Here is a 24,006-nt window from a genome sequence, read left to right as displayed (position 1 = left end):
CAGACTTTGTGGTTGTTTAAAAAAAAGAAAAGAAAAAAAGTCATCATTTCATCTTTTTGGGTCATTTTGTCTTTTTTGTTTGTGTGTCTTTGTTTTGTAATTTTATGGTGTTTTTGAGGTCTTTTTTTTATTTATCTATTTGTTTATTTGACACGGACATACAGTAACACTGGTGCCGTAACATTCTGACATGCACAAGTCCCAGACGCACTGCTTTGAGTGTTTATATTTTATATTCAGTCATATGATTTTAAATATATAATTCAAAAATTAACTAAGTTAAAATGTAACTTAACGAGACATTTTTCTTTCTTTTTTTAAAAAATATCTAATATTTCCCCCTGCGATGATTTTCAACTTTTACTAACGTTTTTTTTTAGCAATTTGCAGGACATTTTTTGCCAAGCTGCTCATTGCCTTTTCTAAAAACAAATCAGACCTGTTTGTTTCAGAGGCTTTTAAAAGGTCTCTAAATGCAGCACAAAAAACTGTGGCTCATATAGGCTATGTGAGGTTTGTGTAGGCATTAATGTTCTCCAAGACAGATTAATAAATGCATTAATAAATAAATGAAAGATAGATGTAAAAGACAAAAGTTACAAAAACTCACAAAAAGATGCAAAACCACCACTAACTATGTGTGTCTTGTTCTTGATGTAGGAGAGGTGGTGGAGCCTTTTGCAAATCTGTGCCCAGGGGCCCATTGTCTCATAATCCGCCCCTGAGATATGATGATTTAAGAGGAATTAAGGGAAATGAGACTCTACTCTCAAAATTAATTCTCCGAAGGAGCTGCTGAAGTCGAAAATGACTCAAGACAAATTGGATGTGATGATAAGGCGGGTAAGGGGTGTGGTTTGGTTGGTTTTGTGGGGGGGTTGGGGGGGGGGTGTTTGGATGCTCGCGAGAAGACAGATGCTGAGGCTGTGAACGTCGGAGAGAGATTCACATTCACACGGACTGGGATGAGAGACAGCCCGACGAGATGGAGACCTTCATCCATCTTTACCTGAGTCTGATCGTGAGTCCGGATTTATTATCTTATTATATATGTCAATTTTTTGTAAATATATGTTTTAAATGGAGCTTGCAGGATCTGGTCGGACGTGCAAAACCTCCCTATTCCCAGACGGAGGCTGCGTAGATAAAGAAACATGCAATCACGCTTTAAACAGTGATATTTGTTGACTAATGTGCAGGTTAAATGTTTTAATTTTATATCTGCATGTAAATATGTGTAATATTTGAGTTATAATAGGGGCGGATGGGCCTGTATATGAGGGCGATGCGGTTGGAAGTCCCCCCCTCCCCTCCTCTTCCTCCTCCTCCTCCTCCCAGCCTCCATCAGCTCTGTGGGATCAATAAATGCAGGGTAAAGACTGCACAGGACGGGTTAAATTACAGCTGATGATATGCTGCTTTTTTGTTGTCTTATTTCAAGGCTTTGTTGGTTTTAATAGCCATTCCCATGAAGGCCCAGTGTGAGCACTTGGGTGATTTATATTCCTCAGTGATGTGAAGGGCACTGTGGAGGAATATATGAGCAATAGCCTTCGGAAAATAGGCTTTAAAAAGGCAGACTCGGTGCTGTTCAGTGCTGCTACCTGATTATTTCACGCTCCAGTTAAATGTTCACTCATTGCTCCAGGTACAGTTTTTTTTTTTTTTTTTTTTTTTTAAATAATGGTATTTCTTTTTATCTGGATCTTACTGTCAGCCTGTCAGGATGGGCTGGCACAGATGGAGACAGCTTGGCTACTGTAAACTCATGAATATCAGTTAGGCTGAACATGACTGATGATGATGAGTGACAGTTATTAAGATATAAATTAGCTGACAATTATTACCATGGGCATCATTTCATGTGATATGTGTGTGGGTGTTGGAATTTGAATAGATGAGCAACTGAAATCCAAGGAAATAATACAACCGATGAAACAAATAGACAGGCACCCTGCAGAAAATGCTCCCAGTATGTGCATTTTCAGGTATTTGTTTAAATCAACAAGGCATCTCAGTGTTTGCAAAAAAAACCAAAACATTATTTACATTATTTAAGGGCTGCAGCAGCTAACAAATTTTTCATTATCAACTAATCTGATGGGTTTTTTTGTGTTGTTTTTCTAGATAAATTAAGCATTTTGTCTGCAATGTCAGACAGGGGTATAGATTTTGGGGAGGATGCAGCTAGTGGTGGAATGTGACTAGGTACGTTTAGGCTGTGCTAATACTGTACTTAAGTACTTTTACTTTACTTAAGTATATTCTATATTCTTTTCATGGAACTTTATACTTTTTACACCAATGTGTACATCCAATGTTTATAAATTGTGATTTATTTTTTATAAATTAGATTACCAAACACTTTATACAGGTACAGCTAAAATGATTTGTTGATATATCAATTAACCAATTGACAGAAAATTAATTGCTATTTTTACTAGTACTTTTCATTTTTATTATTTTTTGGAGGGGGAGTAATTTTCAGTTTGATTTTTTTTTGCATGTGTGTTTTTTGCTTTTTTGTGTGTTTTTGTTTTTAGATTTTTCTGCTTTGGGTACTTTGACTTTTAATAATTTAAGTACATTTTCCTTTTTATACTTATGTACATTCACTTAAGTAAGATTCTCAATGCAGGACTTGTGTTTTGTGTGGTTAAAGTACTTTTACTTAAGTAAAGGAACGGCATACTTCTTCCACCACTGGATGCAGGCAACATGTTTTCCTGAATATTTATAACATGAACTTTTAACCCTAACCCAATGAAAACACAAAAGAAGCAGAGAACTTTTATTCTGATGAAATTAAAGACATTTCCAAAATAAAAAATGTAGAAAAGGCACAAATCAGTGCATAAAACTTTACTAGAGTACAGGAAATTAAGTGTGTGATACTCTAGATTTTCTAGTGGAGAACCCCCAAATCCCCTGTTTTATGTCTGAAAAAAACATGACAATCACAGTTTGTCATGGTGGCATTTTTTAAATGTCAGTTTTTTTCACTGACAGTCAAAAAAACCCCAAAGATATAAAGTTTACCATCATAAAATACTGTTAAAACAAGCAACTCTTCACATTTGAGAAGCTACAATCCCTGAATATTTGACATTTTGCTGTTACCAATAATGGCTAATTTTTTGTCAATTTATGAATTGACTAATTCAGCATGAATTATTTTCCTTAAGCGGTGGCACTTCATAATGTGTTTTTTTTTCTGCAGGACTGTGTGTGTTCATTTCGCTGCTGTGTCCTCGCAGGAGTTGGGCTGCGATAATTATAAAACAGAAAACCCAAAAGCAATTGGGTTTTAATGAATAGTCCAGATGATGGGTTTAACTTCAAAGACTTAATGTGCGAAGCAAGAAAATGGTCTTTGCGAAGCAGAATGTTGCTCGTATTCGTTATTCACTGTGTGTCTCCTTTGATGTTACAGGATCTTGGGAGTCAAGCCAAGATGTGACCGTCACGGCGCGTCATAGTTTGGATCTGTCCTGCCTTTACAACACTTGTTTCTATAGCAACAGAAATACCAGAGCATCCAAAAAATCCCCATTCCCACAATGCAGTCCTCTAGCTGCTCCTCTCAGCCTCCAAAACCGCGGCGCTTTGACGCCAGCAGGCGGACCAACACCGTCACTGCACCAAAGTCTCATGGTCCTGGTTTCCAGAGGGAGGATAAAAACATGAACACGATCACGACATCCTCCCCACGTCGGGCTACTAAAGGCCCCGCCGCACCCACCAGGACCAGGGTAGGAGCGCAGCCTCGAGCGCCAGTCAGTCAGTCCAGGTTTGGCTCACAAAAACAGGGTTCCACCATCTCCAAATCAGCAAAGCCCAAACCCAAGAGTGCTCGAGCATCGGCGGCAACCAAAATCGCACCAGCAGCCACTCCACCGCCACTCCCCTCTGATCTCCCTCTCGACCCCAACTGCAACGAGCCGAGCCTCCCGTGTCTGTGCTGCGATGGCCGCTCCCCGCAGGACAACAACAGCATGTTCAACCACAACCACAACAACAACAACACCATCTCTATCAGGCAGCAACTGCAGCTCCCCCCTCCTCCGGCCCCGGTGCCCCAGAGGCAGGATGGGAAGGGGGCCAAAGAGCAGCCTCCCTCTCAAGCACAGGCCCAGCTGGAGGCCTCCGCCCGTCCTGCTGCCAGTCTGGAAAACGAAGGCAAGAATGCTGGCAAAAGTGCTGATCTGGACAACAAGAAAAATGTGAAAGTAGAGGACGAAGACGACGAGGAGGAAAGCAGCGGGGACATTGATATTGATGACGACGAAGAGGCTGACAATGATGATGATGACGATGACGACACCCTTGTCCCCCCCTGCTGTGACTGCCCCCCCTCCCTCCTGGAGTTCTCGCTCTCTTCTTCTACCTCCTCATCCTCCACTTCCATCAGCTCCTGCTCTGACCTGGAGTCCGACTGCGCGGATCAATCCGCCTCCATCTGCTCTTCCCAAGACCAAGACAATCTCTCTGTCGCTTTGTCCCCCAAGGAACGCTCTCTCCCACAAGAATGCCAGCCTCCTGCACGTTCACCCCCGTCCCTTCCTATCAGCCGCAGTCCCTTCGTCTTAACATCACAGTCCCCGATTCCCCCTTGCTCCCCAGATGAGGGCTACCCCTCCGCAATGGACTCCCCTTCTCCTGACTATTTAGGACTCAAAGGTGAATCCGAGGTCGCCAAAATCGGTTTGCTTGATTTTCTGGAATCAGTTGGGGAGTTTAGGAAAATGGAGCGCTTCAGCCAGGTGATCCAAGTGGCTCGCTGGGATCTGGAGGGGGAGCAGCACTGGGATGTTCTGAGGGATTGGCTCGATCACCTGGATCGCTTGGAGAAGGTGAACAGGGAGGTCAAACTCTCCTACATCGCCAGACTTCACGAGAAGGGATTTGATCTTGGAGATCTGGAAGAGCAAGATCTCTCAGACTTCATGGACGAAATGGGCAACATCGACATTCCCTGGAAGTTATATAAAAGCGGAAAGGGGGCGATGGGAGACTCTCAGGAGTTCTCAGATGCGGGGGTCGACCTCACCGCTCCGTCAGACTGTGAGGACCCTCTTGCTCCTGATTCCCTCACCCCTTCTCCTGTTGAGCCGCCACCTAGACCCCCAAAACCTCCGGCGCGTCATGCCAGCGTCAGCTCCGACCTCCACACCTACATCAATATCAGCAGGGAGACCACCTCCATGGCCGTCTCCACCTCTCCTACACTGTCTACTTTCTCCCCGAACTCCACCTCCCCGACATTCACCACTTTCAGGTGTGAGAAACCCCTACCACCATCTCCACCCTCCATTCCACCTCTCCCCACCTCCAAACCAGTCCCGTACCTCACCCTTTACACCACCCCTTCTCCACCTCCAGCTATCCCCACACCAACTCCTCCCATTCCTCCTCCTCGGAAGCGTCACCTTGCCAGGAAGGAGGCACAGCGGCTCGCTGCTCTCCAAGCTGAACAAGAAAAGACCCCGCTCTCTCTTCCTCCTCCTACCACACGTCCCCCACCTCTGCCTCCTCCACCTGTTATCTCAATCTCCTCCTCATCTCCCCCTGCCATACCACCTCCACCTGCCCTGCCTCCTCCTCCCTCCTTCCATGCACTGGATGTAGAGATTCGGAAGTTGTTGATGCTCGCTGGGTTGACCCAAGCAGAGCTCCTCAAACTCAGCCCGGAGCTTGGAGTTTGTGTCGGAGGGATGGAGGATGAGGGAGATCATGTGATCTCATCCAGGTCTGTGGAGCCACATGAGTTCAGACTAAAAGAGGAGGAGAAGGATTATGACTCCGAGTTCATGGTCAGGGACGGATTGAGCAGCAGAGGCAAGGTGGACGGAGATCGAGGAGCAGAAGAAGGCAAAAAGAAAGAGGACAGCACACAAAGAACCACGTCATTCACTGAGATGGCGAGGAGAAGGAAGAGGAACAGTGGTGTGACCTCCGACCCTTACTACAGCACTGGTGTTATCAGTATTCATGAAACTAAAGCAAATAGCTTTGAATCTTTCCGGTATCCTTCCGAGGTGCCGGATTCCCCTCCACCACCTCCTCCTCCGCCTCGCCCCTTACCGCCGATTCCCCCGTCTGTGCCACCCCACAAAGTCAGCACCCTCCTGGCTAACTCTGCACAGCCTGAGCGATTTGATTGGCTCATAGCATTCACACCTGACTGTGATGCCCCGCCACAGCCTCCACCCCTGGCAACAAGAAAATCTCCCATGGAAAAGAAGCTCACTTCATCAGGGTCATCTCTGGCTCCAAAGGTCACGACTTTTAAAGAGCTGCGCAACCGCAACAAGAACGCCTCCCCGTCAACAAAAGTGATCACCGACCCGGACCCTGACCCTACAGTTATCACCCCAGATCCAGACATACTGTACAACCTGAGGTGGAGGAGAGAGAAGCAAGGCGGCGACGGCAACCAATGGGAGTACACCTCTCAGGCACAGGCTTTCTTCATGCAACCGCCGCCGGCCCTCACCTCCATGGCCGCTCTGAAGGAGATGCTTCAGAGGGCCGACGAGGAGGGGAGACGACCAGAGCTGTGCCCCTCGCAGAAGATTGGCTCCTCGGTCAGTGACAGCAGCCTGTGGACCATGGGCAGAGAGTGGGAGGGCGAAGAAGTCAAGAGGGAGGAGAAGGAAGGGAAAGAAGAAGAAGAAGAAGAGGAGGAGGTGGAGGTGGAGGTGAGAGGACGAGCTGATGGAGGACGGACATTTGAATCAAGAACTTCAGGTGAGTGTGATTTATCATGATGATGCTAATGATATCAACCTTTTGGATCGACCTCATTTTTGTGCTGCTTTCAGATGCCTAGTGTTTAACCCTGTGAACCTGGAGCAAGTTGGTGCAATTTCTTTTAAAAACGTGAGGAAAAAAGGAATTTGGTAAGAAATGTGCCATAAATTGAATGAAATTTGTAGATTTAGAATTTTTTTTTAAAGCAAGGGGGAATGTCTTGGTGTTTGTTTTTTTTTTTTACTTATTTACTTTTTTTTAAAACTTTTTTTATTTTGGGGTCATTTCCTTTTCTGTTGTTCCCATGTTTTTTGGGGGGAAAAACAATTTGCTCTAGTTTCAAAGGGGTTAAAGGAGGCTGCTGAATTTAATGACATAGGGCAAAGCGTGTGTGTGCATTTTTGAACGTGCGTGGGAGAAAATAAACACTTGAAAGTGGTTTAGTGTAATTTGAACAGCATCACAAATCTGGGCTGGGCAGATGATGGAGAGAAAGAGACGCAGACAGTTCAGTTTCTCAGCGATGCACAAACAACACCCTCGGATGGCACAATAGAGAGATGCAGTAAAGCAAGGGTTGACTCATTTATTGAAATGATATATGGAACGAGAGTGAAGAGATGGAGGATGAGCATGAGTCACAGAGAGGCATGATGCATGATATGATGGATAAGTGATGACGAGGGATAAGCAGAGGGCGATTGCAGATGAACGAGACAGTGGAAGCTGAGCAACAGTGAGAGATGGAGGGATAAAGACAGAGAAGGGGAGTGAAGGTAATATGAGGAGAAAGAGGAGGTTGGAAACTTTCCAGCCAGTCTTCCCTGCACTGGTTATCAAAGTGTGATGTCATCACAGCCTTATTCAATTATTCATCCACTTCAGACCAACGGGAGGGGGATAATGGAGCGCCCACTGAGCTCCCCACCTTTCTGCTCCTTCTTTCTACCTTTTACTTTGCTTTTCTTTCTATCTGTTTGTCCTAACATCTTCTTCTGTTCTCCTTTCTCCTCTTTACTGTTTTTAAATCCCATCAACTTGGGATGTTTGTATGCCCCCCACCCCCCACCCCCACCCATGCTCCCTAGAGGGACACAGTTAGCAAAGATCAAGTTACTTATCGCATACAGTGCTGCAGTATAGGGTACTTACACAAAGGATTCAGCATGGATAATGTTTGATTTAAAATGCTCAATATTATCCGCTAATTATATTAGTGAAGCTAGTTCTCTGATTGCATAATTACTCTGGCATTATATCAACATTTCACCTTTGCTTTCTCATTATAAACGTCACTGAATTACTAAAAAGCATAGACGTAAATTTCAGGGGGGAAACAGGACGCATCTCTGTCAATATCTAGAATATATGTATTTGTCCCCCCTTAATGAAAATATTTATTTATGTATATATTTATATATTTTATTTGACGATGCAAATTAACAAAATACATCTTTAACCTGTTACAAACAAGCTCTAGTAACTGATGTTTCAGGTATAGAGATTATAGCTATTGTCATTACTATTGTTTCCAACTCCTCTCCCTAGTTAAAAAATGAGATATCAAGGTTACATAAAATAACGTGCATACAATCATCGAGATTACTCAAAGACAGATATCAAGGTTATTTCTCAATGTTATGAGTGTAAAACTATATAAACAATGTAATGAGAATTATTAGAAAATATTCTTTCACATATATTGTATTGCAAATGAGTTTTATTGCAGCAGGAGTTTCCACCATTAAAACCACTGCAACAAGGCAGAAATACGTGTGTACACCTTTAAGAGCCCAAGAGGCGGAGCTTAGCACATGAACCAATGGCTGTGAGCTTTGTGTCAGAAAAATAGGAAGTATCATGTGTTGGTTTCAGTTCAAAGACAGCTCAAGTCTAACAAAGGTATGGTTGCTTTCTAGCTCATTTTGTTGCCCATAGACTATCAGTCTGTCACAGGTAATTTATTGCAATAATTACAACTGTTGTTGCCACATTGTGTGACTCTAAAACAGAGACAGAGATGGTGATTGAGCAGGAACGGACAGAACTGTGCTGTCTGTTGACTGACTCAGCAGTACACTGTATGCTGTGCAGCTGGGGAGGGTGGGGGGTGGGGGGGGGGGAGAAAACTAAAGGCAGAGAGGAGAGAGAAGGTGATCCAGAGGTGATGATGGCACGCACTGCAGTGAAGTTCAAAAACACACTGTGCCGTTTTGCACTTAATATTCATAACTCTCAATCCAAGCATGGAAATGAAAGTGAAACCAGCTGCCGTGAAGAAAACCCACATTGAAATATGATGAATCTTTGCGATTGATGGTGGCATTTTAATTACGGTGTCATTGGTGAGTGAGTGGCTGATTGACAGATTGAGTATTTCTACCGTGCAGCTGTACGGCTGCTCATTCTTTTACGGCCGAGGTATAATTTCCTGTTGTGTCAAACCCTCTCAAATGACTCTTCATAATTCAACTCCATTGACTCCCATGCACTGTCAGTGTTGAACTGTCAATCAACTGTTGAAATACTGCATGATGTTACATGATGACGATTTCTGCTGCTCATGAATGTGCATTTCTCTCTCTCAACAGACACTAACATTTTCTGCATCTCTCTCTCCTTCCCATTTTTCCGCCACATTTTTTTTTTACTTTAATCTTCATTGTTTTTTTTCACCTCTCCATCCCATTCTGTTGTTTCCATTATTTGTCCACGGTTCTGCTTTGCTCCCTCATATTGCTTCTGCCCGCCCGCTTCGTCCTGCAACTTTTATGGCACCTCTCCAATAAGCAGTTTCCTCCCCCCCACTGTCCCTCGCCCAGTCCTCCCAACCCTACTTCCTCCACACTGCACCTCCTGCCTTTCGCCCTGGCTTCTGTAACTCCCAGCCCCGTGCAGACCCCAGACCCCAGAGCCACGTAGGCAGGGAGTCCTCAGACGGACGCTGCAGCCCACAGTGGGCCCCTGCTGCTGCCAGCTCAGCTTGCACCCAAAGAGACGATTCCAGCACGGAGATAAACTCCGGCTTTAACTACGAATCTCTGGCTGATTTTGGTGTAGACTCTCCCTGTGATTATGAGAATAACCTTAACACACACTTTGCTTCCGACTCCATCAGTAATTTTGACTCTCTCTACTGCAGTGACTCAGAAACACACACTAAAAACACAGATGTTAGTGGCCCCACAGAGGCTCCAGGTTGCTCCACCCCGTATAAGAACATAGATGTCATGATGACGTATTCACATTATTCAGAAAAGCACTCGCACACAGACCACAACAAGGCCAGGACATCTAAAGAGCTTCCTCCTCTCCCAACCTATTACCTCTACCACCCTAAAAACTGCCCTCTGCACAGGGGTGCTCCTCCTCGCCTCTCCCCTATCGGTGCTCTCTCCCCTCCTCAGCGCTCTGGAGCGCCCCCTCCAGGCGCAGCAGGCTCCTCCCTCAGCTCCCCGCTTTTCCCCCGCTCTCACACCTTGCCTGCCCTCGCTGCTCCCCTCTACTATCCAAACCTCTACCCTCCTATACCGCCCAGGGCGCCCCCCCTACCCCCAAAACTCAACCAGGCTCCTCCGCAGTCACGCGTGGCGAGTAAGATTTCTCTCTCTCTTCTCTCTCCCTAAACTCTCTCTTTCTACGTCTGACATCTGGCTTGCATGTCTGTCTGTCTCTGTCTGTCTTTGTTCTGTGCCCTGGATATGGTGGCCGTCACACTTTTGTCACTTTTTTTCAACCCGTGGGATTTGCAGGTTTGAAAGAACTGGGTAACCGTAGCTGCTTTACGTATCTGCAGGCGGCTCTCTGCAGGCCATCTGATACGTCTTATCTACACTGTCCTTTCAAATCTGCAAAGGGCCTGCAGAGGGGTGACAGCTGTTCCTGTCAGAGGGTGTCCAGACTCAACCCCATCACTCTCTTTTTCTTCTTCTTCCTCCGTCTGTCTGTGTCCGCCTCGTCTGCTCTGTCTCCATGTTGTTTTTGCACGTTTTGTTAAAATGGACACATGCAATTCCTGCCAGGCACAACACAAGTAGCTCGTTGATGATGTGTTACCCTAAAAAACCTCGTTCGACATCATTTTTCTTGTGCTGCATTCAGATGCCTCCCGCAAGCTATTTGACCCTTTGAAATCTGAGCAAACTGGTTTGATTTCATTCAAAAGCAGGCAATGACCAACTTGGCAAGAACCGTCCCACAGATTGCAAGAAATAAGTCAAAGTGAGCAAAGGAAATGACCTGAAGATTAGTTTTATTATTAAAGGGGGAGAATTACTAGAAAATCATCAAAAACTAAGGAAAAATGTACAGAAAATATATTTATGATAATTATATATTTATAAGTATTTTACAGAAAAATAATCATACTTGTAGTTTTTTTAATTTTAAGCACTTTTTGTGCTCATTTTTTAACTTTTTACTTATTTTCAGGTACTGTTCTTGTAACGGTTCACCCATTTCTTAATATTTTTTGGCCATTTCCTAAGTTGCTCATAACCTTTTTCCCATGTTTTTGAAATAAGTCAAATCTGAGCAAATTGGTTTGATTTCTTTCAAAAAAAAATTGGAAAAGAAATCAATGTCCAAATTGGCAAGAACTATCCCACAAATTGCAAGAAATTAGTAAAAGTTGATGAAGGAAATGGCTTGATAATTAGTTTTATTAAAAAAAAAAAAGAATTAGAATTACTAGAAAATTATCAAAAACTAGGGAAAATGTATATGGAATGTATATACAATGTTTTTATAGATATATAATATATATCTATAATAATTACAGTTACGTTACATAAAAAAAAATTACATTTTTTTTTTCTGCTCTTTTGTATGGTCATTTTTACAAACTTTTTTTTCAAAAAAACAACTTTTTACTACTTTTATGCTATTTTCTGACTATGGATTAAGTTGCTCATTGCCCTGGCTCCATGTTTTTGAAATAAATAAAACCAATTTACCCAGGTTGCAAAGGGTTAATGTGAATATTTTTTATTTAACCTTTTTTTATCGTCATGTGTGCACATTTAGGACAGTTAAGGTCCACTGCATCCTGTTCATTATTTGAATGTCTCTATTTATATAACTAGGTTATATAAATTCTTTTTTTAATCACACTGTAGACAACACCTACCCTTTGTACATGTGTGTAATTGACTGACTTAAGTGGTAGCTTCTATAACTGTTTAACCCTTTAGCGGTGCAGTTTCTCCTTTGTATGCTTATATTTGTGTGAGTGTGTGTTTGAGTGTGTTCCAGATCAATGCATGGGATTCTGTTTATCCCTGATGCATACAGAGTTGTCTTCACAGATCCAGATGTTGAAAGTTCACCACAGTTAACTGATATTTACAGGATGCCCTCCTCACACACTGTTTGTCGTCTGTAGTACCATCTGCTTCTATCTGCCTATCCAGTGCTTCTCATTGCTTAATTGCGCCTACTAATAACACTAATATTTTAGTTATGGTATTTCTGTCTGTGGTGATTCATTTTGCTTCTGTGGAATTTTTTTTTTTTAAATCTACAAATTATAGAAATTAATTCCTCTTTTGTTGTCGCTGTCAGCTGTTCGCAGTGTCTCATTTGCTGGCTCTGTCCAGAGGACAGAGACGTCCTGGATGGGCGAAGATGTGAAGCATCCAGTGAGAGGTCTGGGCCTGTCCTCTCTGTGCCTGCAGGAAAAAAAAGGTGCGTCTCTCACCTGTGTGTGTTCATTAAGGGTGTTATATATATATATATATTATAAATTGTGCAAAGTGAAAACATATCATCTTTCAGATATGCCTTTTTTGTGAAACTCCCCTGCCAAATCTATGTCCTCATTTCTGCCCAGCACACCTCTTTCCTAAATATTCAAACAGTACCACCGAGTCCCTCCAGGATTTCGATGGCATTTTGTATTTTTATTTTATTTATATTTTTGGTTGGCTTAGAAACCAAAACTTAAAGACTTCCAGCAGCTTTTCTAAAAAAACAATTGTGTGTTTCAGTGTTTGTAGATGTTTTTTTTCCCGCAATGAAACTACAGGAGCTAGATAAAAGAATAGTTGTGATTTTTTTGTATGTATATATTTGTTGTAAATTGCAAACAATAAAAACTGTTAATCACAACAAAAAAATAAATAAAATATTGCAGGGCTGGCCACCAGCCTGATGCCAGGCGGACAATGGCAAGATGGCAGCTAAGACAAATATAATTTACTGATATTGTCTCATATTGATAGCAGGCCTCTGAATTGAATCAAATCATATCATGTATCATGATTTTGTGATATCAGCAAATATCAGGACGCTGTTCAAATAAGCAATAAAATATTGTAAGGTGAAACCTGTTATTTATACTCTTCACCTCACACGCTGTGTATTTTGTCTGTAGCTCTCTTGGTTTAACTGAAGAGCATTGTTCTTCCCTGCAGCTCTGGTCAGTGCGGTCAGTGTGGCAGTCGAAGCCATCTTGGCCCAGTTCAGCTCTTCCCGAACTGTCGTCCAGAAGGTTAGTCACAGATGAATTTACTTATGCTATTTTGAATAAAATAAAGAAACTGGTTGTATTTGTGTTTGTTTGTTTCACTATTAAAAAAACGTTTGACTCACATCGCTCTTGATAACAAAACAAAATGTCATGTCGTTTTAAATTTATCATTGAAAATGCTTTCCCTCCCTCCCTCCTTGTTCTGACTCTACATATTCTGCTCCGTCTCTCCTCAGTCTCTCTCAGTTAACAAGGTACTAGAATACACTAGAACAGATAACCCAATCTTGTAGTCTTAAGAATTTCTTTGTAAACTAACTCAAACCTCCCAAATCATCTCTCATCACATCATACCGACCCTCATTGCCCCATTTCTTTCCAACCTCCATTCATGTGTCGCATTTTCCTTCCTCCCTCTCTTGAGTCATCCTCTCTGTCCTATTCCCCCGTCCCTCCCTATCACTGCACATCTTCTCCCTCTCCTCCCTCTCCCCGTCTCTAGGCGTTATCAGGAGACAGCACTATAAATCCATCTCTGGGCCGTCTGGTGCTGCAGTGCCTCTGCCCTGCCCTGCACAGCTTGCTGACCGACGGCTTGAAACCCCACCAGAGTGACCTGATTGCAGGCAGGAGGCCAAATTCTGCCTGGGGTCTCGTCCAGGCTTCAACCAGGCCAGGTAGCACACCAGGGGTGGTTGGAAAATTGTCATTTATAGACTTTGATTTTTTTTTTTTCCCCCATGATTGATAACAATAAACCCTGTACTTTGTCTTTCTCACATTTTCCCACACGTCAGTCAATACTTGTCGATTTTAGTGTCAAAAATGCTGAATTAAAGGAACAACAGGATGCAGATATTGATTGGTTTATTGGTGCCAAGATTCACTGCAATTTTTTGCTCACTCAGTAAGTTTCTCTGTCGATCTCTCTCTCTCTCTCTCTCCCTCTCTCTTTTTATATCATTTTCTCCTCTTCCTTTTGATCCATTTTTAAGGTCCTAAAACTCAAGCATTGTTCAACCTGCAAGTTCGAGTTGGAGAGCTGCCTCAGCTCAGACAGAGCAAACACAGGTTCAACGCTTTTCTCCTCGGCCTGCTGAAGTGAGTACCGACTCCTTGTCCTCTTTGGGCTCCACTCCATTAACCTTTAGGGCCCGCTTAAATATCACATACACTCGAATTGCTCTGCCCACAAAATTTTCAAAATCAAGCTTTAAAAAAGATTATACATTAACATTATTTTCGTTTCATTTTTGAACTAACATCAGTCCTGAATTTCAAATATCCATTAATTCTCCAAATTTGAACCCATTATATGCCAGTTTTTTCATGATGCCACTATGTTTTTAGATTTAAAAAAACAAAACACAAAAAAGAATTATTTTCAGTAAACTACCTGCTCAGTAGATGTTTTGTTTTTTGATTATCACAGTTTGGGATATGCCAGTAACATTGATAGTAACGGAGCACCTAGTGGAAATAGCATGTATTTTCTCCATGTACCAAATATGGTAAAGATGATGTTATCAGGTGGGAAATAATAAAAATTACAATTTCTAAGGCAAAACCCCAGAAAAAATACAATGCATGTTTTTATGCTTTGATGCCTGCGGGATCAAAAATTGCAGTTTGAATGGGTTTCAATCGCACATTTTTTGCACTTAACAGTGTGATTGTTATTACTTTTCACTTACTTATTTTAGGAGCTGAGCTAGAAATCTAAAGATGAAACAAAAATGCACATTTTACCAAAATGTGTGCCATATGCATGAACAGAGTGATCAGATCCATACTTTTTTTTATTATCACTAAATTTTGATTTCCTTACATTTGGCATCCTCAGTTTTCACCGTCTTTCTCGTTCTTCTTGTAGCACCAAGCTTCTTGATTTCTGGCTGTCTCACCTTCAGTCTTGCAGTGGTAAGTTTTTATTACTTCCAGGGGTGGGCAGTATATCAATAATATACTGTATACTTGAAATACTCTTTCTTGTTCCATGAGGAATGTATGAAATGACCATGTTGTGAACATACAGTATAATTTGTCATTTTTTTGTGCCAACGGTATGAGACTTATCTTAACACGTTGTCTCTCTCGCTCTCCACTATGGTCCTCATACAGACACAACCACAAAAAGACTTATAGACATGATACATCACACACTCCTCCGTCCATCCAGACCACTCTCCTCTCCTTATAACTACTTATTTAACTCTATTGTTGATGTAGTTCAAGTAATAGTTGAGTATTTTGGTGGTTTACTGTAGTTTAAAAGAGATTGCTTTAATTAACTTTATTGTAATAGTGCTTTATTTTAATTTATAATATAAATACTCTAATAAAATTGATTGTAATTGATTGTAACAGCATTTTATTCATCTTTGTTGTAACATTACTTATTTGACTTTGTTGTAGATGTATTTTAATGAATAGTTTTGTATTTTAGTAGTCTACTGAACTTTATAGGAGATTTTGAAAAATCAAGATTTATATATCATGATAAAGCTTAAAAATAGTATTAATTTCAAGCCGTATGGCGTATGGCTCCTACGTCCATCTTTGTGCATGCATGTACATTCTGTTAACACTGATCTGTCTTCCTCTCAGATGTGCTGGAGACATATTATCGTCCCACCTCCTTTATGCGTCTGTCGCTGACCGCCTGCCAGCCTTTGTTCGAGGAGCTGCTCCTCGTGCTGCAGCCTCTCAGCCTGCTCACCTTCAACCTCGACCTGCTCTTCCAGCACCACCATTTAGAGCCCGACAGTCACAGCCCAGAGATTCCCAGTCCACCCTGTCAGGATGCTGGCTTCCAGCTTTCAACAGAGGGGTCCCAGTCCAAAAATGCAGGCTGCAGATATATCGAAAGCCTGTCAGAAGTGGACTTTGGAAGCCGAGAATATCGGGCAGCCAAAGAAACATTGTCACCATCGGGTAATCCAAAGAATGAAGCATCACACAGCAGCACTGCACACATAAAGGCACCGGTCACTCTCGGGCAGACAAGTCCTCAGCTGCTGTGGGTGCAGGAGAAGGAAATTGGAGACTTACCTCCTCCTGATGTTGAGGAGGACAGCTTCGCTCAGCAGGCAGGACAGGTGCTCACATGTGTGTGGTTATTCAGTGTTTGTAGTCAGATATGTTTCGTGGTTCTGCAGAGCTGACTTTTTTTTAAACCACAGGTCATCCAGCAGGGATGGGGAGCTGTGATGCGTTGGGGAGGCAGACTGAGTCAGAACCTGTCTGAATTCAGCCTGAAAAAGGAGGAGATGAAGACGGACCTGCCGGACCTCCAGGCACAAGCAGGGAGTGACTTTGCTCCAGTCAGCGGTGGTGCTCAGGTTCCCTGGGGTCTGGGGCGGCTCTTTGGAGCCTCGAAAAGCCTCAACAGCCCACCAGGTCACACACCACCAACTAGGTAAGCCAATGAATTTAACCAGTAATTGATCAGTATATCTGAAAGTGATGCTTTGCCAATTTTCAACCATTTCGTATCATAACAATGTGGGTAGTTTGTTTAAATGGACTGTGGTAAACTTGCATCCGTCTTACCAGCGCCCAGATCTCCCCGCTCATTTGCCAGGAAAAATCTGCGGGACTATGCCAAACATGGATTTAAGATGGCTCTAGGACTGCTGCTTGAACAGCAGATCGCACTTCCACATTTATACACAAAGAGTATAGGAGTGGATCAGGAGAGAGAGCTGCCCCTTTCTCTCTCTCTCTCTCAAACTCGGATCAAACTGTAAAATTAGGCAGCGCTCATCAATTTCTCACCTAAATTGTTTTTAAAAACACATTTTAGTGCACTGTTAAGCTGTAATACGAGAACTTGTGAACAAGAGGCTGTCACCAAACTGTTCCCCATATTGTGAAAAACAGAGGCTGAAAAAACTGAGATCAAATGGTAAAACTAAGCAGCTCTGATCAAATATTAACCAAGATTCTGTTAACTGCATTGCACATTTGTTGCCTAAAATGTTTCACAAACATGTTTTAGTTTACTGTTTAGCTGTAACACCAGATTATTTGACAATGGCCAGCCATCATGTTGTTTCTGGTACAAGCCTTTCGCATTACATTACCCACCAGCAGGAGCATTGATTGTGTTAAAAGCATCTTTCCAGAGGTGAAATACTTCTTTGAGAAACTCTAGTCATTGTTGTACTTGTATTTGGTTCCGGTGTGAATAAACTGCATGAATGGTAACTTTCTGTGTTCTCTCTTTACCCACCACCCACTGTCTCTCTCTCCCTCTGTTTGTCTATTCCTCTCATCCTCCTTGTGTCTGTCTCCTCAGACGTCCCTCCCAGTGGCTGGCTCCTGGTGTCACTGCTCTGACCCGAATGGTGAGCAGCAACTCCACCCCAATAATAAGGAGGGCCCCGGAGCCCCAGGGAGAGAGCGAGCCAAAGTCAGAGAAAGACGCTGATACACTGGAGATGAAGGACAAACCCAGACCACTCAGGTACACCAGACTTAAAGTGACAGTGATGAGTATTGACTCAAGCAGTCTGTTGGCAGGGATACAATGATATCGGGTGGGGAGGGATACATGAATCTGTTTATCTCACGGTTTGAAATTGTCTCTTTTTTTTTTCACTTTTTATAAGCTTTAAAAATGACTCATCCTTTAATATGTCCACTCTGTTAGAGTGAGAGTTCAACTTGCCAATTCATTCATAGATTTGGGAGATAACTTACTCACTTTTTGTACTGACACAACTAATTTTCGCTGTAATTTAAATACATTTAGAGCAATATCACATTTTGGGCATTTATAAAGCATCTACTGGTCTAATGGGAAAGCAATACTTTAGTGTCAATATTTCAAATAATAGAAGCCATAATTTAATGCCAAATTGACAATAAAGAACTCGAGGTAACAAAGGCAGACTGTCACCTCACGTCGCCTGTGTCATGGCCATAAAGTTGCATTTGAATACACCACCACCACCAATATACACCAAGACTACAATCAGCAGTCAAAGACTTTTACATTGAGCAGTAACGCAAACAACAAAAATAGTCCTAGCTAATATAATATAAGTTTTTATGATCTCACTCTCTCTTGACTTTCTTTGTTTGCTTTCCTCACTTTTCCCTCTCCTGTGCTGAGTTAAATTGCCAATCAGATTGATTTCATTCACAAACGGGTTTTGACCTCAATTCTGCATGCTGAATTAGTCAAGAAGGGACAACAGACACTCACCGACCAACGGTCGACCGTCGGCTCGGTGTGTCAGGTCCCTCACTATGAAGGATGTTCTGAAAAAAAAGCAATATATATTAATACAGAAGTAATCCTCCTCATTTATAATGCCACCGGAAGTGTTGGGCGGTGACTTTTTCTGCAGAGCGTCTGCCCTCTGCCTGTGTTTTGTTGTTTTTTTCTTATTGATTTGTTTTTTGGATGTTTATGGGCGTGTACCCTCACGGCGCTCAGGTGAGGTCTGGGCTTTATTAAAAGGTACCGACCAGGTGCCAGACTATAAGTAGCCGGCAATCAGGAGACTCTGCATCTAAAAAAATGCAGATACACTGAGGCGAAATCCCAAACGAGAGTGACATGGGTTTGCTTTACAGAAAATGACAATCCTGTATAATATACCTTTAAGAAAAAAATATGCCTCATTTATTGCTTGGATTAGGCTTAAAAACATTTTTTGTTAAAAATATAATCACTTAAATATGAGCTAATAGAACCAGCTTGCCTTCCTCAGGAAATCTAGTTGTGTGTTTTTTCCTTTTTAAAAAAATGACTTCAGCAGTGGGCGATGGAGACACCAGAGACGCTGCTGTTATCTTTTTTTGTCTTTGAAAGACTATATTTGGTGACTCACCAGCGATTCCATTGTGACTCATCCAAGATTTGGCTCCATCTTATGTTGCGCATGACGTTATTGTTTGTGGTTGGTGTTTATGGGCTGAGGAGATGTCTGCTGTGTGTCCTCAGGTCAGTACGAACGCTGTGTGACCACTCGGGGACGGGCTTGGAGCTCAGCTTCTGCAAAGGGGAGGAACTGGTGGTGTTAGGGGGAGTCGATCAGGACTGGATTCGCTGTCGTCAGGGAGACAAAGAGGGGCTGGTACCTATTGGCTACACCTCCCTCATCATGTGACTTCGACACCATTACTGCTGCACTCAATCAATAACAAAATAAAACAAATATATATATATATTTTAGGCGAGTGTTGAGAGGTTACGGTGAGGCTCCACTACTCTGAAAGGGATATTTCACGCTTGCTCGGCTCAAGTTGACTGCATAACACCATCTGTTCTGCTTTGCGTGCATCAGGAGCAGTCTGCAGCCCTCTCTCCCTTTGTGAACATATGGGAGTTTTTTCCCCACATCACAATCCATCCAGTTTGGTAGCATTAAACTAATGGATGTTAGCAGCAGGAACGCAGCAGATGGTGTGAAATAATGAAGTCAAATTTGGACCATTTCTTACTGGAAGACCTTTGATCTCGGAGTGAAGTATCCCTTTAAAACATCCTTTTTCTCAATTTCCTTGTCAGCTCACTGATCTGAAAATGATCACAAGGGAAATTCTGTGAGTGCTTTCAGATCAGCGGCTGCCCGTCGTGACGAAGCAACAGCCTGGCCGCAGCCACGTTGAAATCTCTAGCTGTCAGCCGTGGAGTCGTGGCTCGCAGGTTGCGGAGCAGAGAAAGCGTGTGAGAGTAGTGGAGCCGTAGCTCCTGTTGCATACCGCGTAGTAATGTAGTGAACTGTAGCTGTGTAGATCTGTGTTCTCTTGACCTTTCACCCCTATCGACCTCTCACCTTTATCGCCTGGTTCATGTGTGTTTGACATGTTTCTGCTACTATATTTGACTGTATAAATATACATAAAAAATCTATATATAGGTATATAAATTGAGATTGATATTACCAAGATAGATAGAAAGATAGATGAACAAGAGAAAGCAGATAGTAAAAACATGAGCAGCAGCTTAATACTGTGGCCACATTGAGGAAAAATTCTTTACATCTGCAACTTTACACACATTCGGTAGTTGTCACACATGCAAAAAAGTATCTTTCCTCCTGTTTGCTTCGTGTATTGCCATCGTCTTGCCGCCATATTCATAAAATTATTAGATTTAGCCACATACCTTAATCACTGTATGTAATATGCCATGAATGCTTTGAATGAATGCCAGAAAATATCTATCCATCCCACGCAGTCGTAGAAGATAATATCAGACAACAGCAATCTGTAGCTACATGTCCAAACCCTCACGGGGCCAACGCGTGTTGGAGTAAACAAAACTATGCTCAGCTCTTGTTCAAACACTATCTGACCTTAAATTCAATGCAGTGAGAAAATCCCAGATGTATGTAATTCATAAACGCTAATGTAAAGTCTGTGGGTTTGGTGGCCGGTCTTCACCTCGTACCTCAGCTTTTGTATTTATCTACCATGTTTGCTCATCATAATCATTGATATTAATGATAGTGGTAGTAATGGTGGAAGTGATATGTTGATTCTAATGTTGCTTTGTGTCATATATTTATTAGTTATTCTCTAGATTCTGTATTGATGACTATGCATATGGTTAAATGTACAACAGAAAGCCTTTTTTGTTTGTTTTAAAGTCATGGTTTTGGTTTGATGTTGACACCTGAAGCCTAAATTAATAGCTTAAATGGTTAATATAAAAGTAGGGATGGGAATTGACAACTGCTTGCAAAGCTGAATTTAAATCGAATGCCTCCGAGCTTATTAATTCCCCCTTTCGATGCCCGTGTTGGATTGAAATGTGTTCCCTCGTCGATTAATGTTTCCCCCTGTTAATGCATAGTGCCCCCCTCGGTGGTTAGGGTTAGGTCTACGGGTTTGGGGGAAAACATATTGATGGGGAGACAGTCTTTGACACAACACCGGTATGTTCCTCTGACAGCTGCATGTTGCAGAACTGATGCCAAACTCGCGTCTACGCTGCTGGAAACTTGCCACAAGGTCCAAAGCGTTGTGTCATTTTACAAAAAAAGATGACAGCTGTGTCGCCTGTAATGTTTGTAAAAACTTATTTTCAAGTAAAGGTTGAAACACCAGTAATATGAGAAAACATCTCTCCGCGCGACATAAAGTTAAACTCCAGGAATGTCACGTGTTTGACACGGATGCCACTGCTTTCCAGCTGAGCAGCATGTTCGTTATGGATTGTAAATATCCTTCGTTAAAATAACTTGCAGGCAGCAGAGTTTTTCTTTGACTAAGAAAACAGATTAACAGTGGAGCCTTTGCACGCCTGTTGTCCTTAATATTTCTCTGCCCAGGGGCCATAGATGCAAAATTGGTTGTATGGCTAATTTTGGCTCATAAATTGTGTTGTGCAAAATAAAAAGGTAAAATTAAAACCAAACCTCTGAGGCTGGAAACTAAAGCAAATACTGAAGTGCCAAAAACTGCAATTCCTTAAATGGCCACTTGAGGCTGGCAGTAAATCTCAATAGACTTTTATTCACTTCATTGTAAAATACATTGAAATTAATGACAACTGTACGTGAGTTGAATCTTTATATATTGCACCAGTTTATATTTTAGAAAGGCTTAAAGTTATGCATGATCAAGGGCGATCTGCTTGAGTGACAGGCTATGTCCAGCCTCTCGTCCTAAAATAGCCACTTTTGGCCCCAAAACAACATGATGGCATTGGCCAAAATGCTGAATGCTGAGGCTTCAGATTGGCCTGGTAGCTACAACCATATTTCTATACAGTCTATGTCGAAAATAAACCTGAGTCGAGTGCATGCCTTTATTTCTACAGAGATAATAAAACAGTTGCATTGACGCTGAAGGCCGAAAAGGCCTTATTTTTTCCCACCAGAAAATTTGAGGAATCAATAAGGGAAACGATAAAGAATTGGACCAAAAAGCACAATCAATAATGTCACTGGTATCAATGAAATCGTATCAATTCCCATCCCTACATAAAACAGCCAGATTTTAACTAGTCATGACAGGCTGACGCTAAAGGACCTCCGTTTAGTTAAGCAGCAACGTCTCATAGCTATCGATCTATCAGGGAAAGCTCTTCAAAGTTTCCTCGTGTTATTGTGTCAATGCCATGTAGCGTGACATTACCGTCACTATGGCAACAGTCCAGTAGCATTAAGTCGAAGCAGTGCTCGTAACTTGTAACTTATGATCACGATAAAATGCCATCAAAACGGATAAGGTGTTTACAGGAAATAACGTCTAGATGAAGATAAAATGACACCTTTTGTTTTGTTTTATTTGTGTGGTTATAAGTCTTATTGAATTTGTTAATTTATTGGATGTGTTATTTATCGATCTTGAGGTTTTTGAAAGGAATAGCTCTATCTGACCCATCTAGTGTCTCTCTATCTATCTGGGTTCTTTATCTGTGTGTGTGTGTGTGTGAGCGTGCACATGGCAGAGTATGTGGTAGTGAAAGCAGAGATGAGTGTGAGCACATCGGTGTGTCTGCACATCCTGCACTTTCACTTATGTGTGTGTGTGTAAGTGTAACAATGAGATCTGTACCTCCTCCTCCTCCTCCTCTTTCTCTCTGGTGTCATGTAGCCTGTAGACATCCCTGTGTCCTACTATTGCATATAGTTCAGTGCCCCTCTAGTGTCAGTCACTGTCCACCTCCTGCATGTGCTTGTTTGTAAATACACCAAATAAAATGATCAGAATAAACCAAATCTGTGCAGCTTTTTGCGTCATATTTTTTGCGCTTTAATTCACATTAAAAGCATTTTTAATCCGTTTATATATCTGAAAAGCATTTAAAATATTTAACTGCTGGTACACACTTTGTCCTTTTTGCTTTCATGGAGGAGATTACTATCAGCTCTTTGTTCAGATCAAAAGATCCCAGGATGCCCTCGGATGTTGTGAAGGGCGTAAAGAGGAGAATAAATCTCCGGAGTGAGCTGCAGCCCTCCCCCATCTTGTAACCGTGTTCCTTTGATAGCGTCCTCCATTGTGGGTCATTATGGAGGACAACACAGAGCAAGATATACAATCTAACACCACTAGATAGCACTGTTAGCTCAAGCTGATTAAAATCACTGCAGTAACCTCTCAAAACACACACACACACACACAAAACAAGAAGACCTTATAACCATGGGCGGATTGTGAGACGATGGGCCCCCTGGGTGCACATGTAAAAGGCCCCACCACCTCCACTAAATCTGACTGGAAATACACACTTCTTGGTAATTTTATCTCTTTTTGGTGGGTTAGCTCATTTTTGTAGTTATTTTGTGTCTCTTAATTTTGATGGGTTTGTTTTTAGTAATTTTGTGTGTTTTTTAGTTGTTTTGTGTCCCTTTGTAGTCATTCTGTGTCAATTTCTGGTTGTTTTGCCCCTTTTGTTATTTGTGTTTCTTCATTCATTTTTTGTCTTTTTTTATTGTTTTGTGTCTCTTCTAAGTCATTTTGTGTCTCAGGTCATTGTGTTAGTTTTTTTAAAGGTTATTTTGTCTGCTTTTTGGTTGTTTTGTCTGCCTTTGTGGAAACTGTGTCTCTTTTTTGTTATGTCCCTTTTTGTAGTTATTTTTTAAATACTTTGACGCTTTTTGTTTCTATTCTGTGTGTCTCTTTGTGTGTTGCTCTTTTATACAGATTTGATGTGTCTTTGCAGTAGTTTGTGTCTTTCCTATTTGTCATCAGTTGGGGTCTTTTTTATTATTGTTTTGTCTTTTTGTTTGTTTTGCTTCTTTTGTATACATTTTGTGTCTCGTTGTAGTTGTTTTCTGTTTCTGTTTTCTCATTTTGGCTGCTGCACCCCATTT

At 42.0% G+C, this 24,006-nt stretch overlaps 1 protein-coding gene across 2 annotated transcripts; it reads left to right on the top strand.

Annotated features, from left to right (window-relative positions):
- Positions 1-920: 920 nt before the first annotated feature.
- On the top strand, positions 921-22,908 carry rusc1 (RUN and SH3 domain containing 1). 2 transcript variants are annotated; one of them, XM_042489766.1, is made up of 12 exons: positions 921-1,021; positions 3,434-6,750; positions 12,316-12,438; positions 13,167-13,243; positions 13,459-13,476; positions 13,725-13,899; positions 14,218-14,323; positions 15,096-15,142; positions 15,830-16,320; positions 16,405-16,640; positions 17,523-17,690; positions 19,179-22,908. In XM_042489766.1, exons 2-12 carry the CDS (start codon positions 3,561-3,563, stop codon positions 19,342-19,344), a joined length of 4,797 nt encoding a protein of 1,598 aa, XP_042345700.1. In that variant the 5' UTR covers positions 921-1,021; positions 3,434-3,560; the 3' UTR covers positions 19,345-22,908. The 2 variants fall into 2 exon arrangements, with proteins under 2 accessions (XP_042345700.1, XP_042345701.1); XM_042489767.1 differs by lacking the exon at positions 13,459-13,476.
- The last annotated feature ends 1,098 nt before the right edge of the window (positions 22,909-24,006 follow it).

This window comes from Plectropomus leopardus, chromosome 7, assembly GCF_008729295.1.
Source record: "Plectropomus leopardus isolate mb chromosome 7, YSFRI_Pleo_2.0, whole genome shotgun sequence".
Taxonomy (NCBI): Eukaryota; Metazoa; Chordata; class Actinopteri; order Perciformes; family Serranidae; genus Plectropomus; species Plectropomus leopardus.
Note: the sequence above shows the minus strand (reverse complement) of the source record. Positions and strands in the feature narration are given on the sequence as shown.

What these genes read in the sequence shown, in the direction of transcription:
- rusc1 (XM_042489766.1), top strand. Translation starts at nt 3,561, where the DNA reads ATGCAGTCCTCTAGCTGCTCCTCTCAGCCTCCAAAACCGCGGCGCTTT. An exon ending in ATTTGAATCAAGAACTTCAG is followed by an intron (nt 6,751 to 12,315) that starts GTGAGTGTGATT and finishes TGTCGCTGTCAG; the next exon opens with CTGTTCGCAGTGTCTCATTT. An exon ending in CCAGGCTTCAACCAGGCCAG is followed by an intron (nt 13,900 to 14,217) that starts GTAGCACACCAG and finishes TCCATTTTTAAG; the next exon opens with GTCCTAAAACTCAAGCATTG.